This window comes from Oryza glaberrima, chromosome 7, assembly GCF_000147395.1.
Source record: "Oryza glaberrima chromosome 7, OglaRS2, whole genome shotgun sequence".
Lineage (NCBI taxonomy): Eukaryota > Viridiplantae > Streptophyta > Magnoliopsida > Poales > Poaceae > Oryza > Oryza glaberrima.
In genome coordinates this window covers 22,488,979-22,504,231 of record NC_068332.1, presented here as the reverse complement: position 1 = coordinate 22,504,231, position 15,253 = coordinate 22,488,979, and the positions used below count along the sequence as shown (strand labels likewise).

Here is a 15,253-nt window from a genome sequence, read left to right as displayed (position 1 = left end):
GGTCATTTTGTTGTCTAGTGTCTTGTGTCATTCAACCCTGCTCGCAGTTCAAATTTCTGTGGGTGCTGGAGTACATGGTTCCGCACTTGCACTATAGATGTTGAAATGAGCCAGCGCGAAGTGCAGTCATGATGTTTTTGTGATGAAGTATTCTGATGTTTCATATTGCGAGATATCAGTTTCCACTCATTTTGAAATTTTGAGTAGTATGGGTGGTACTGATTTCTTCTCGTGTTTCATAAGTAGATCTTCTGTACGGTGAAGTCTTGGTAAATATTTCAAGAAATATGGATGTGCGAAATTGATATTAGGGGTGTGTTTAGTTCACGTCAAAATTGGAAGTTTGGTTGAAATTGAAACGATGTGATGGAAAAGTTGGAGTAGCATTTGCCCGTTGCAATGGGACAGGCCCATACAATCGGGGATAGGCCGAGAGGGTGGATTGAGGAGGTGATGAGTCCGCTTTTTATGAACTGTGATCGATCCTGTCATTGTTGCTTTGTACTAGTAGTAAATGGTAATGCTTGACGTAATGACATGTGTCCTAGTGGACAATGTTTCAATCTAAGCTTTCAAACTTAGCGTGCCTAACTTCAAACAAACTTGGGGTGTGTTTAGTTCACGCTAAAATTGGAAGTTTGATTAAAATTGGAATGGTATGACGGAAAAGTTGGAAGTTTGTGTGTATAGGAAAGTTTTAATGTGATGGAAAAATTAGAAGTTTGAAGAAAAAGTTATGAACTGAACCAGACCTTGGTTCCATTGCGTTGTCGAACTGTCAGTCATTGTCTCATCACCATGCAATGTCTTGTTTTGCATCACATCACGCTATTGGTTTTTTTGCGTGAATCAGCGTAAGTCGGATACTTCAACATGTCAATGGCTGTGTTTAGAGCGTAAGTCGGATACTTCAACATGTCAATGGCTGTGTTTAGATCTAAATTTGGATCCAAACTTGAGTCCTTTTCCATCACATCAACCTGTTATACACACACAACTTTTCAGTCATATCATCTCTAATTTCAAGCAAAATCCAAACTTTGGATCCAACTAAACATAGCCATTAATATGTCATTGTCCTGTAGCAGTATACCCTTCAATATTTCCTGATTGATCATTGCGTAATGCATAACAACACTGTCAACACATCATGTTTGGCCCCTTTGAATTACAGGAATGAAAAAACGGAGGAATAGGAAAAACATAAGATTATGACAGGAATGTAAGTGTAAAACAAAGGATTGCAAAACACAGGAAAAACATAGGAATGACCGTTTAATTGGACCACAGGAAAAACACAAGAATTTGAGGAGAGATAAAGACTCAGGATTTCTTCCATGAGGTTCTACCTCTTGTTAAAATTTCTCCAAAACTGTTAAAATTTCTCCAAAACTTGTATGGGAAGAGGCATTCCATAGGAATTTCATAGTATTCCATAGGTTTCATTCCTTTGATTTAAAGGGCTTTGTAGGAAAAATTTCTATAGGAATAAAATCCTCTAAGGGCCCCTTTGAATCGCAGGATTGAGAAAACATAGGAATAGGAAAAACGTAGGATTTTGATAGGAATGCAAGTATAAAACAGAGAATTGCAAAACACAGGAATGACCGTTTGATTGAATCACATGAAAAACACAGGAATTGGATGAGAGAGATAGACTCAAAGCAAAGTTAGCAAGAGGTTGAAGCTCTTGCTAAATTTCCTCCAAAATCTCTATAGGATTATCCATTCCATAGGAATTTTAAAGGATTGGATAGGATTCAATCCTTTGTTTCAAAGGGCTTCATTGGAAATTTTCCTATAGGATTAAAATCCTCTAAAATTCCTATATTTTTTCTCCTAATCAAATGGGCCCTAAAATTCCTATGAATGTCCTTTGAATCAAAGGGGCCTTACAAACTCCCTGGGGGAGAGTTGCAGAATCGAGAACGTCAGTGCGTGGTGGTTTTGATCCGTTGATGCTTCTGCTCGCTAGAGATGCGCCTGCACGTTTGGTTGAAAGCGTTGGAGAGGTTGCAACCGAGCGCCGCTGGATCGCTGGCCGGCCTCACCGGGGCATCCTCCTCCGTCGGCGCGCAGGGCCCGGCCGGCCATCATTGCCGCCGACACTGAATCACAACCATTCGCAATCATGCTGCTGCTATCACTGTGCACACGGTTGGCCGATGGAGGAGGCGGACAGATACCAGTATCCAGTATATCGCATGCCATTCGCATGTACCGTTCCAAACTCCTCCATCTCACACACTTTTTTTTTTCCCTTCAAAACGCAGTAGAGACGTACAAATTCGTTTTTTTTATGGGAGGGAGGAGTAGATGTTAATCGTGCGTGCATATTTATTCATATAATACACATGCACAGTCTACATCCCTATAATCATCTCATCTCAGATGATTAGGTCATTATATCTTCATATTGATGAAATCACCATAGGTTTCTCGCTCTCAATGGTCTACGGTTTATCACAGAAAGAATAATTAGTATAAATACGAATATCCTTATCAAGCCTAGAACTTAAACTCGAATGGACATGTTTCACTATGAGAGACCTAACCAGTTGAGTTATGTTTACTTTGTTCATCCCACACATTTTTGTGTTTGAGAAAAACACACACTAGTACATACTACATACTACAGTTCTCATCCCCTGAATCAATATTTATATACACATCACGGTCGTTTTCTGGAGTCGTCATCGAAGAAACACGGCGCAACGATCTGATCCTGACAGTGAACGGAAGAGGTAAAGGAAAGAGCAAAGGGAAATTAGCCAAGCCAGGCCAAAGCCGCCCGTTTCATCTCCGGCTTCTGCTGATGCTTTTGCCGAACCGGCAAGCAACACCTCGTCCGCACGCACAAGCAACCGAGACGACGCCGTCCGTCTCTCGTCCGTCCGTTTCCCCCGGCGAAACGGCCGCCGTCCTCTTTCCTCCTATCGGTCCATGACGCGCGGGCCCCACCGTGCCGCGGGACCCACGTGACGGAGAGGAGCGGGCACGTTTCGCCGTTTCTGCACGCCGCTTGTGGACGAGGAGGGGAGGGAGTTTCCACTGAAACCGTGTCGTCGTTCTAATCCTTTTCCCAGTGTTTTGCTTTGCTGATCCTCTTGCGCCATATCTTTGCCCAAGACACCCTCAACTTACCATTAAATCATGTATGGTCACACTGCTGACGGATACTTACGATTGTTTAATTTGCCCAATGGGATTTTAAAGCCTCTTTTAAATCGCAGTAATGAAAAAAAATAGAGGAATAGAAAAAAAATACATGATTCTAACAGAAATATAAGTGTAAAACAGATAATTATAAAACATATGAAAAAATATAGAAACTACCGTTTGATTGAACCACATAAAAACACTTACCATAGAATGGATAAAAAAGATAGATTCAAAGGAATCTCTTGCTAACTTTTCTCCAAAATTTTCATAGGATTACCTATTTCATAGGAAATGATAGGATATAATTCAATCCGTTGTTTGAAAGATTTTTATAGTAATTATTTTTCATATAATTGAAATCCTCTAAAATTCCTATATTTTTTTCTATAAATTAAAGGGGCTCTTAGCTTTTATTGATTTTCTTTTTGTTTCTCCGGGAGTCTGCAGGATTTTTGTTTTCGCTTGTGTACGAGGTGATGCCTACGATGCACAAGCTAACCATGAGACGCCAATGTCCAATTTTCGGGCCCCTTTGAATCATAGGAATGAAAAAATAGAGGAATAGGAAAAAATCAGGATTCTGACAGGAATGCAATTGTATAACAGAGGATTACAAAACACAGGAAAAACATAGGAATGACCATTTGATTGGACCACAGGAAAAATGCAGGAATCAGATGAGAGAGATAGACTCAGAGGAAATGTTCCAAGAGGTTAGACCTCTTGCTAACTTTCCTCCAAAATGTACATAGGATTACCCATTCCATAGGAAATTCATAGGAATTTTAGAGGATTTTATTCCTATAGGAATTTTTCCTATATAGCCCTTTGAATCAAAGGAATGGATCCTATGAAATCCTATAAAATTCCTATGGAATGCCTCTTCCCATGCAAGTTTTGGAGGAAATTTAACATGAGGTAGAACCTCTTGGTAACTTTCCTTTGAGTCTATCTCTCTCATCCAATTCCTGTGTTTTTCCTGCGGTTCAATCAAACGGTCATTCCTGTGTTTTTCCTGCGTTTTGCAATCCTATATTTTACACTTACATTCCTATCAAAATCCTACGTTTTTCCTATTCCTACGTTTTCTCAATCCTACGATTCAAAAGGGCCCTTAAAGGATTGAATAGGATTCAATCCTTTGTTTCAAAGGCCTTCATAGGATTTTTTTCCATAGGATTGAAATCCTCCAAAATTCCTACATTTTTCCTACAAATCAAAGGGGCCCTTCATGTGCTTTGGAGTGTCACATTATCAAGGTTCCATACTATCATGGGTTATAAGCACTGACCACATCTTAGAAAAAAAATACTTTCATCTAATGGATTAGCATGGATATATTTCATTACTTATGTCCATTATATGAAACAAACCGATGAGAAAACACTAACATTGATGGTGGAGTTGACCATGTTTAAATCCTGGTTCTCCACGAATATTATGCACGCACGGATAAGGTTTTCAATAGGTATGTAAGTGTGATACACATGTATAACCGAGCGAGTATGTGTTTTCATTTTAAAAGAAAAGAAGCTAATGGCTTAACACCTATGCAAATGCATGAGTATATTAACTTTCCAAATCTAAAGGTTTACTAATACGAGGTGTAAAACAGGCACGAGTGTGGTGCGGGTGTACAGGGATGTGTATGCATCTTCCGTGTAATCAAGAGTGTACACTGGTGTGAATGTGTCTTCCGTGTAATCAGGAATGTACGTAAGATGTGTATGCGTCATCCGTATAATTAGAAAAAAAAACTAGGGCATAATCAGATTGTAGCCAAAATAACCCTTACCAATTTTTCGGTAAGTTGATAATGTTACCAAAATTTTGGCAGGATTTTTTTTATATATTTACCAAACTTTGGCAAGAAGCTAAATGTATACACACCTTTGACAATTTTATCAAAAATAATATAATTTAAAATAGTATCAATCTGAACAGCCCCTAATGAATTATCACCTATGTAAATGCAAAAAGAATAGTACTAAAATATTTCATGTGTAAAACACAAATGGCCACTCGAAACAACCTCCCAGCTAAGCTAAGCTAGGCTAGCCTACTATTCATAACCTCACCACCACGCACGAAACCAAACCACCTCGACTATTTCTTCTCTCTCTCTTTCCCACCCATGCCTCTCCCTCCTCCTCCACCACCACCACCCCTCTCCCCTCTTCTCCTCCTCCTCCTCCTCCATTTGCCATTCCTCCCCGCCCAGCTCCCCCTAATCCTGCACGCGCGCGCGTGCGGGGAGGCGATGGCGCCGGCGAAGGTGATATCCTGCGCGGTGGTCAAATGTGGCGGAGGCGGCGGGCCCTGCCACCCCCGCGTCTCTGCCCCGCCGTAGGGGCATGGCCACGCTGCCGCCGCCACCACACTGGAGAAGCTAATGGCTTAACACCTATGCAAATGCATGAGTATATTTACTATCCAAATCTAAAAGTTTAGTGATACGAGGTGTAAACAGGTGCGAGTGTACTGCGCGTGTACAGTGATGTGTATGCATCTTCTGTGTAATCAAGAATGTACACTGGTGTGAACGTGTCTTCCATGTAATCAGGAATGTACATCAGATGTGTATGCGTCATCCGTATAATTAGAAAAAAAAAGGAGCTGTTCAGATTGTAGTCAAAATAAAACTTACCAATTTTTTTTAAGTTAACAATATAACTAAAATTTTGGCAGGATTTTTTTATGTATTTACCAAACTTTGGCAAGAAACTAAATATATATACATCTTTGACAATTTTACCCAAAAAATGGTATGATTTGAAATTGCATTAATCTAAACATGCCCTAATGAATTAGGCTGTGTTTAGTTCCACCAGTAAAAAAATTTTACTAGGTCACATCAGATATACGGACACACATTTAAAATATTAAACAAAACAAATTACATAATTCAGATGTAAACTGCGAGACAAATTTATTAAGCCTAATTAATCCGTCATTAGCAAATATTTACTATATCACTGTATTGTCAGATCATGGCGCAATTAGGTTTAAAAAATTTGTCTCGTAATTTACACGTAAACTGTATAATTAGTTTTTTTTCAATATTTAATACTGCGTACATATGTTCAAACGTTCGATGTGACGGGGAAAAATTTCTTTTGCCGGTGGATCTAAACACCCGCTTAATAGAGATGTAAATGCAAAAAGAGTGCTAAAATATTTTTCAGGTGTAAAACGCAAATGGCCACTCGAAACAACCCCCAGCTAGGCTAGGCTACTATTCATAACCGCACCACCACGCGCGAAACCGAACCACCTCGACTATTTCTTCTCTCTCTCTCTTTCCCACCCATGCCTCCACCACCACCACCTCTCCCCTCTCCTCCTCCTCCATTCGCCATTCCTGCCCGCCCAGCTCCCCCCTGATCCTGCGCGCGCGCGCGCGCGCGTGCGGGGAGGCGATGGCGCCGGCGACGGCGATATCCTGCGCGGTGGTCAAATGCGGCGGCGGCGGCGGGCCCCGCCAGCCCCGCGTCTCCGCCCCGCCGCGGCAGCAGGGCCACGCCGCCGCCGCCGCCTCGCTGGAGCAGCTCCTCCTCCTCCCCCGCAGCGGGGAGGCGCGGCCCGCGGCGAGGAGGCGCCGCGGCAGCCCGCCGTCGTCGCCCCTGTCCTTCGCGCGGCCCGCCGCGGAACGCGTGGCCGCGAGGCGAGCCCGCGCCGCCGCCGTGGCGATGGAGGTGGTGGAGGACGCCACCCCTCCCGCGGCGGGGGCGGTGCTTCTCGCCGGGGCGCAGTCGAGGCACGCGATATTCAGGGACGAGCTCGTGAGGAGGGCCTTCTACGCCGCCGAGGCGGCTCACCGCGGCCAGGTGTTCGACCGTATCCCACCCTCCCTCCCTCTCGCTCTTTAGCTTCTGACATGTTGAAGTGACCGAGGCTGCTTGTGTGTGGGGGTGGGGCGTTTGGTTTCCTCAGATGCGCGCGAGCGGTGACCCTTACCTGCAGCACTGCGTGGAGACGGCGGCGCTGCTCGCGGAGCTCGGCGCCGGCCCCGCCGTCGTCGCCGCAGGGCTGCTGCACGACACGGTCGACGACGCAGGCCTCGGCTATGGCTCACTCTCCGTCCAATTTGGCGCTGGTGTCGCCGACCTTGTGAAGGGGGTAATTATTTCGATGATTCGATCTCTCGATGATTCGATCTCCTTAGCTACTACTAACTGTTATTTGGATGACATGAGCATATGCACTAGAAAATTCTTTGCTGGGAGCTATTTTCTCTTGCAAAACTTACTGAATGTACCAAATTGATTCCAGCATGTCAACAACATTAGTAATTAGCAGATCAGATATTTTATTCCTTGCTCAACTATTTTTGTACCATCATATGATCTGCATAAATTTCCCTATGTTTGAGCATAGTATAATCTGAGCTGAAGTGCAAGATTATATGACAAACGGCTGTACTTCTATGATAAGTCTTTGTATGGGCCCCCTCTTCTTTCATTTTTGATATTTATTGGACTTGTCAATTTCCTGACTAGGAAGTGGCCACTGCTAGATCATTGATAGCGACCGATAGAACTTTCTGATTGTTACTTTGTTCAATGGGGCTTCTAGATTATAGTTTTTTATGCCTTTCTGAGGTGGGTACTGAGTTTCCGTCATCTCTTTATTATATTGAGCAGAGGGAACCTGCTTGTATTGACTTGTACTTCAGTATTGTAGAATCTCGAACAGATTCCTGGTTGGTTATCAGATCCAATCAGCGTGGTACAGTTTGGTGATTTTTGTTGCCTGCTCTTTTCATTTTCCCTGTTTGTGGATGGGCTATTAAATGTATGATGCTTTACTATTTTGTTGTAACTTGGGGCACTTTTTTTTTTCTTTTTTCTTTAGATAATGGAAGCTTTATTAAGACTTAGTCAAATACACCAAGTTCTTGGGGCACTTATATATGTTTAGTAAGCATGGCTGTTGTCTGAGAACATTGCGAATTGGCTGCAATTTAAGTTCTGCTGCCTTTTCTGTAGGTTTCAAATCTAAGTCATTTGAGCAAACTGGCTCGTAGAAATGATACAGCCAGCAGAGTAGATGAAGCTGACAAATTGCGTACGGTTTTCCTTGCAATGGAGGATGCGAGAGCAGTTCTCATCAAACTTGCTGACAGACTACACAACATGAGGACGTTGGATTCTTTGCCTAAGGTCAAACAACAGTGCTTTGCAAAGGAAACGCTGGAGATATTTGCTCCGTTGGCAAATCAGCTTGGGATCTTGAATTGGAAGGAACAGCTTGAAAATCTGTGCTTCAAGTATCTTTACCCTGAGCTATATGAGGAACTGTCATCCAACCTTCTTGAGTTCTACAACCAAGATATGATTGCAGCTGCAATAAGGCGACTGGAACAAGCCCTTCAAGTGAGGGGACTATGCTATCATACTATATCAGGGAGGAACAAGAGCATGTACAGTATCTACAGCAAGATGGCAAGGTAATCTCGTGTATTATACTCCTTTTGTAGGCATGACCAGAATGAATCAAATAATTGCACTTATTTTAGTTATATTATTTATGTTGTTAGACAAACTAACCTCCATTTTGACCAAGTCAAGCACAAAATTCAACAGAACACCCTGAGGAATGCTTGCTATCCTGACATTTATGTACATATCAACGGATATGCTAATGGGATTTACTTGATTATAGGAAGAAACTGGACATGGATGAAATCTATGATATACATGGGGTGCGTGTTATACTCGATAACAAAGCTGATTGTTTCACCACTTTAGAGATTGTCCATCACTTGTGGCCTAGAATTCCTGGCAAATTCAAAGACTACATCAACAGCCCCAAACCCAATGGGTAAGACTCTGAAAACTAATACTATTATGCAAAAAAAAGAGTAAGTCACCGTGATAACTGTATGCTTGCTAACTTGTAGGTATCAATCCCTGCACACGGTTGTTCTCAGTGAAGAAACACTGCCATTGGAGATCCAAATTCGTACGAGGGACATGCATTTACAGGCAGAATTTGGAATTGCTGCACATTGGAGATACAAGGAAGCTGTTCGAAATTGTTGTTCATCTGTTCCTGAAATGGTGGAATGGGTTAGATGGGTTGTTACATGGCAGTGCGAAACTCTGCACATAGATCACCCTTCCTCTCTTACACATGGAGCTCCACCAAGGGCAATATGCAGTTGTTCTTCTCAGTCTGATGACTGTCCTTTTTCGTATTCAAAACGATGTGACCACAGTGGACCAATCCTAGTAATATTACTGGAGAATGAAAAGGTTGGTAACCTTTTAAATTATTTGTATGTTCCAATGTTTTTTTTTTTTACCTGTTGCCTACCTGGTATTGTTGTTGAGCAAGGAAACTAATTTCTGAATGGTGCTTTCAGATGTCAGTGCAAGAATTCCCTCAAAATTCAACTGTACTGGACCTACTGAAGAGGACTTCTAGCTATGACATGCAGTTGAGGTTAAGACTGAACTGCCATGTCGTGCACAACTTGAACCAAGAGCTTAAAATGGGTGACGTGGTCGAACTGATCCCTTCGGCTCAATGCAATCCTGGAGCTGGAGGTTATGCGAGGGAGTTCCACCAAATGTATGACCACCGGCTCACAGTTTCGCAGTCGTGACAACTCTAGGATACCAAAAACTATGTACATATATATACATGACAGATTGACAGCCCATCAAGATCGTCGGAAGTTTAGGTTTTCCTTTACTGACAAATAGAAGCACTACTCGGGAATCATCTGAAAAAGATCAAGGAATCGTTTCCCTGTGCCAAATGCGCGCGCGTGTGTGACATATCTTGTACATTTGTGTTTGTTTATATGTTAACTAAAGAGGAGTAGAGTGTCAATACGTGAAACATTTCTGGAGTTTTAGTCCAAGAAATGATCCCTGTTTGGGACAGTGTATCATTGTAAGCTTCTATGGCTGTGCAATGTGTGACGTTTCTTCAACTGAAATATATGAAAATATATGGGTTTCCTGCCTGCATCTGCTTGCTCTGACTGATATAGCACACTACTTACTAACCCAGATTTGAAGTGCAGCTGAGTTTAACCACTTACTGTCACATGGAACAAACGAAAAGTGTATCATTGTAAGCTTCTATGGCTGTGCAATGTGTGACGTTTCCTCAACTGAAATATATGAAATTATATGGCTTTCCTGCCTGCATCTGCTATTCTGCTTGCTCTGACTGATAAAGCATAGTACTACTTACTAACCTAGATTTGAAGTGCAGCTGAGTTTAACCACTTACTGTCACATGGAACAAACGAAAAATAAGTATAGGGAGAATAGATAGGGAGAAAGGAGAAAAAAAATATAAGTAAAGGGAGAAATAGATAGGGATAAAGGAGGAAAAAAATAAAAATAAAACGACGCCTGAGAGATTCGAACTCTCGCGGGGAAACCCCATGTACTTAGCAGGCACACGCCTTAACCACTCGGCCAAAGCGTCGCGTGTGCTTGCTTGCACAGCAATACTTTATATAGTATGTTCAAACAAACACTAACTCATTGAATAGCTCTGGATTAGCACTTAACGCATTCTCAATTCTGGTTGTTTGCTTTACAATTGGTTTGCACTTGGCAGATTCTCAAGACATTAATCTGACGATCTCAGAACATGCTCCAAGAGCGTCAGGCGGGGAGGAGGAGGCGACGATAACAGTTGAAGACATTGCTTTGCTTCTCCCATTTATTAAACCCCATTGGTTTGGATTCAGAGGTTAGGACGGAGATGGATAGAGATTAGGGAAATCGCAGCAAGGTGAGGAGGAAGAATAGGGCTAAAGATCATGGAGACAACAAAGCTGAACCTAGAAGAAGAGATGAAGCGAGCAACAGGTACGCGAGCACAATTCATCGCTGGACTTTGCGCTTTTGGCACTTACATTTGAGGTTGCTGCTGGTGCTCCAGACTGTCAGCAATGTGTAGTACGCTGGTGTGTTCTTCGTCCAGAGGGTAGACTTCGAGTGGTTAATGGACGGCACATTTCAGATTTTCACTCAGCAAATCCTCTTGATCGCACGAAGTACGAACCACTATTCTGCATTCCGGACATCTCCTGTTTGGCTGTCTCCATGGCATTAGCGGTTCCTCCTCCTCACCTTGCTGCGATTATCTCCGTCCCAGCCTCTGAATGATTGTTAATCCAAACCGATAGGTTTAAATGGCAGAAGCAATGCTTTGTCTTCAACTGTTATCGTCGCCTATTGACGCTTCTGGAGCATGTTCTGTAGTTCTAGGATATTAAGGTCACCTTAAATACTAAAAAATGGTTTGCAAAATTAAATGTGCCAATGAATCGTAGAACAAACAATTAAAACTGCTACATGACTGGGGAGTACCATTGTTTTTAAGGTGGTTTTATAAGATACAATTATAGCTAATTTGCGAACAGAAGCAACAAAGACGCTTTGGCCGAGTGGTTAAGGCGTGTGCCTGCTAAGTACATGGGGTTTCCCCGCGAGAGTTCGAATCTCTCAGGCGTCGTTAATTTTTTTTCTTTTTTTATTTTCTCCTGTTTATATTTTTGTGTTAGCCTTTTCCTGTTTGCATTTTTTTTGGGGTGAGATTTCAGAGGTTAATGCTCGTCTAGACGTCTACTCTGTCGATGTGAGACTGACTTGTGATCATCTGTTAAATTGTTGATCCTTGTGGGATGTCAATGTGACGATTTTTTGTGATCATCTATTAAACTGTCAATCCTTGTGGGATGTCTGCTATTTCTGTGAAGTGCTCCCGACCCCAATAGATGATTGATCGGTGTTCGGTGGTGGGGGTTGGGAATCATCACCCACGCACGGAAAATGGAGTGATTTATTAGCGCGTAATTAATTAAGTATTAGCTATTTTTTTTTTAAAAAAATTGATCAATATACTCCATCCATTCCAAATTAATCTACATATTTCATAGGTATACCAAGACCAAGAAAAGCTAATAATTCTCTCATACTATATTTACTCTAGCAACAAACTTAATGCATGCACCATCCCCAATATTTCCTAGCCAATAATAAATCAAGATATTATATGTGTGTTATAAATACTTGTGTGCATGGATGCATGCATCAATGTCCATTTACTCTAATACACAAATAACGAATAGACTGTAATAAATAAACACAAATGTATAGATCATTTAGGAATAACCTAAAAAAAACTATATGTAGATTGATGGAATGGAGGGAGTAATTTTTTAAGCAACTTTCGTATATAATTTTTTTTGCAAAACACACACCATTTAGTAGTTTGAAAAGCGTGCACACAAAAAACGAGAGGGGAGTTGGGAACGGCTGGTATCGAACATAGCGAGTCATTTATCGTAACTCACGAACTTAAATCAAACGGTTAAGATTTTCCTTTAAAACATCTCTAGCACTTCTCACTTCATATGGTTCTCACAGAAGAAGAAACAAAGAGTAGAAAATAAAAGAGTCATTTATCGTAACTCCCACGAACTTAAATCAAACGGGTAAGATTTTCCTTCAAAGCATCTCTAGCACTTCTCACTACATATGGTTCTCACAGAAGAAGAAACAAAGAGTAGAAAATAAAAAAAGAAAACAAAAATTAACGACGCCTGAGAGATTCGAACTCTCGCGGGGAAACCCCATGTACTTAGCAGGCACACGCCTTAACCACTCGGCCAAAGCGTCGCTTGTGAATGCGGAAAGCAACAAATTTTACTTGTTTGCATCCAACCATGCATATACCCGAGCCTCGAATTTCATTTTTACCTCTCCCGCTCAAGGGGACGGGAGTTTGATCGGTCACTCTAGATCCTGACCTAATGGACACCGGCGCCGACCAGGCACCACCTCCTCCTCCTCCTCCCCCTGTGGCGGCCGCCTCCGCCGCCGCCGACGAGCCGCGGGACCTGCGCGTGGTGCGGGAGATCCTCCACTCGCTGGGGCTCCGGGAGGGGGACTACGAGGAGGCGGCCGTGCACAAGCTCCTGCTCTTCGCCCACCGCTACGCCGGCGACGTGCTCGGCGAGGCGAAGGCGTACGCCGGCCACGCCGGGAGGGAGTCGCTCCAGGCCGACGACGTCCGCCTCGCCATCCAGGCCAGGGGCATGTCCTCCGCCGCACCGCCGAGCCGCGAGGTAATTGATTTGAGCCCGAAGCCCCTCTTCGCTTTTGTGGAATTTTTTTTCGCCGGTGTTGTTTGCTGCGGAGGACATCGAATTTTCCATCGTCGGTTGCGAAATCGTCAGGACTGCGTGGTTTTTGGGGTTGGATCTTGCGGTTTTGTGTCCAAATCGGAGCCTTTTAGTCTTAGGAATAGGTGAATTTCTGCAAAAACGGAATCCTTTTGCCTTCGGATCAGGGGATTTGTGCTATCAAGGCAGCTCACTAACCCTTTAGCCTTTGGATCAGTGTATGTTATACAGACACGCCATTTGTAGACTAAGACCCCTTTAATTCTAAGGATTTATTGAGAAACTTCATAACATTTGAAAAAAAAAACATGTTACAAAAGCAGACATTCACTCACCCATATGAACGCAAAACCTATCCTTATGAACACCCCCTAAAAGACTGAACCGGCATGTGTTGTGATTCATGAAGTCACCACAAAGATGTCTCGCTATCAATGGATATGTCGCCTATCAATGAAAGAATAATTAATCATAAATGCAAGCACATGTAAGTCTAGAACTTGAACCTGGGTAGGCTGATTCCACCACAAGAACCTAACCAGTTGAGCTACGCTCACTTTGCTCCTATTTGGCCCTTTGATATAAAGGATTGGAGCTTTTCAAATCCTATAAAATTCCTATGGAATGACTTATTACATATAGATTTTGAAAAAAATTAGCAAGATCTCATATCTCTTGGAAAATTTTCTTCGAGTCTATTTCTCTCTTCTGATACATGCATTTTTTTCTTGTGGTTTATAAATCAAATGACTATTCCTATCTGTTTTCCTGTGGTTTACACTTTCATTCCTATCAAATTTCGTGCTTTTCCTATTCTCCGTTTTTTAATCCAATGTTTCAAAGGAGCTTTAATAGGTGTGGATGGTATACTTTTTTGGCAAGAAGATGATATAACTAAATTAATGCTGACAAGATTTTTTCTTTAAAATACTTGAGCTTCTAACCCTACTCAATTGTCGAGTGCTCTCCAAAATTCACAAAGCCGCAATACCAAATTGGAAACCGCTCTTTAGCAGTTCTCTTGGTTTTTGTGAAAAATTGATAAAGAAATGATGAAATTCAAATATATTTCATTTAAAATTGGAAATTCACTTGGTTTTCTATTTGACTGGTTAACAAAGCTGTTTTGTTAACTCAAGCCAGTTCAAAACCTCAAAATTGCATGAAAATCGAGCAGTTTTTGTTGGTTTTGTAAACCGTGTTGGTCCCTTTTATTAAATTTTAATGTTTCTTTACTCACTAGGAAGCTCTTCTTTTGAGAGTGTAGGCTAGTTCCTCTAAGGTTAGTTACAAGGTGGTGATAGGCATGTGAATATTGGATAAGCAAGTCGATGGCATTGTCTAAGGAGGAAATGGTGTATAAGGCGACCCAATGGAGAGGAGGATGAGGTTGGAATGTGGTAGAGGAGGTCGGGATACAACGAAGTAGGTAATAGTTCCAACTGAGGATATGATGAATGGGTTTTATGGTGGTGAAGAAGTATGCGGCTGAATCTTTGGGCAGCATGATGTGGGAGATAGGATCACACTTGGGTTGGAGGAGGTTGATGTTTGTGGCAAAAAAAAAGGAGCATTGAATGTGGCTCTGGTAGCAAAAGAAGAAGATCAATCACAAGCATAGGTAATTTGATGGCATCAATCAATGTAAAAAAAAGATAAAATAGCATATGAGAGGGCCAAATAAGGAAGTGAAGCTAGAAAATAAGTGCAACAAAAGGAGAGGCAATTTTTTACAATGGAAAATAAGGGGCACGATCAATTATAGAGGAAAAAATAACTCTATATTACTTATCTTTTTTTTAATTCATAAACTTCATAAGTAGAGCTAAAAATATGATATGATGTTTTGGGGGTTATATATGATGTTTTTTAGCCATCCATACATTGTCATGTCAATCCTAGAAGTCTCTTCTCTATTCTTGTTCAAATTGA

At 41.9% G+C, this 15,253-nt stretch overlaps 1 protein-coding gene and 3 non-coding genes across 4 annotated transcripts; 2 read left to right on the top strand and 2 right to left on the bottom strand.

Moving 5' to 3' along the window:
* Positions 1-6,454: 6,454 nt before the first annotated feature.
* LOC127778290 (probable GTP diphosphokinase RSH3, chloroplastic) lies at positions 6,455-10,142 on the top strand. Its single transcript, XM_052304869.1, has 6 exons — positions 6,455-6,989; positions 7,096-7,281; positions 8,151-8,611; positions 8,827-8,985; positions 9,065-9,419; positions 9,530-10,142. Exons 1-6 carry the CDS (start codon positions 6,582-6,584, stop codon positions 9,770-9,772), a joined length of 1,812 nt encoding a protein of 603 aa, XP_052160829.1. The 5' UTR covers positions 6,455-6,581; the 3' UTR covers positions 9,773-10,142.
* Positions 10,143-10,529: 387 nt separating this feature from the next.
* TRNAS-GCU (transfer RNA serine (anticodon GCU)) lies at positions 10,530-10,611 on the bottom strand. Its single transcript has one exon. It is a non-coding gene; the product is annotated as a tRNA-Ser (tRNA).
* A 956-nt stretch (positions 10,612-11,567) lies between these two features.
* Positions 11,568-11,649, top strand: TRNAS-GCU (transfer RNA serine (anticodon GCU)). The gene has a single exon. It is a non-coding gene; the product is annotated as a tRNA-Ser (tRNA).
* A 1,084-nt stretch (positions 11,650-12,733) lies between these two features.
* Positions 12,734-12,815, bottom strand: TRNAS-GCU (transfer RNA serine (anticodon GCU)). The gene has a single exon. It is a non-coding gene; the product is annotated as a tRNA-Ser (tRNA).
* Between the last annotated feature and the right edge of the window lie 2,438 nt (positions 12,816-15,253).

Bases quoted from the DNA above. Each gene is read 5' to 3' on its own strand.
- LOC127778290 (XM_052304869.1), top strand. From the start codon at position 6,582: ATGGCGCCGGCGACGGCGATATCCTGCGCGGTGGTCAAATGCGGCGGC. The intron at 8,612-8,826 runs GTAATCTCGTGT...ACTTGATTATAG, and splicing joins ATCTACAGCAAGATGGCAAG to GAAGAAACTGGACATGGATG. The intron at 8,986-9,064 runs GTAAGACTCTGA...GCTAACTTGTAG, and splicing joins AACAGCCCCAAACCCAATGG to GTATCAATCCCTGCACACGG.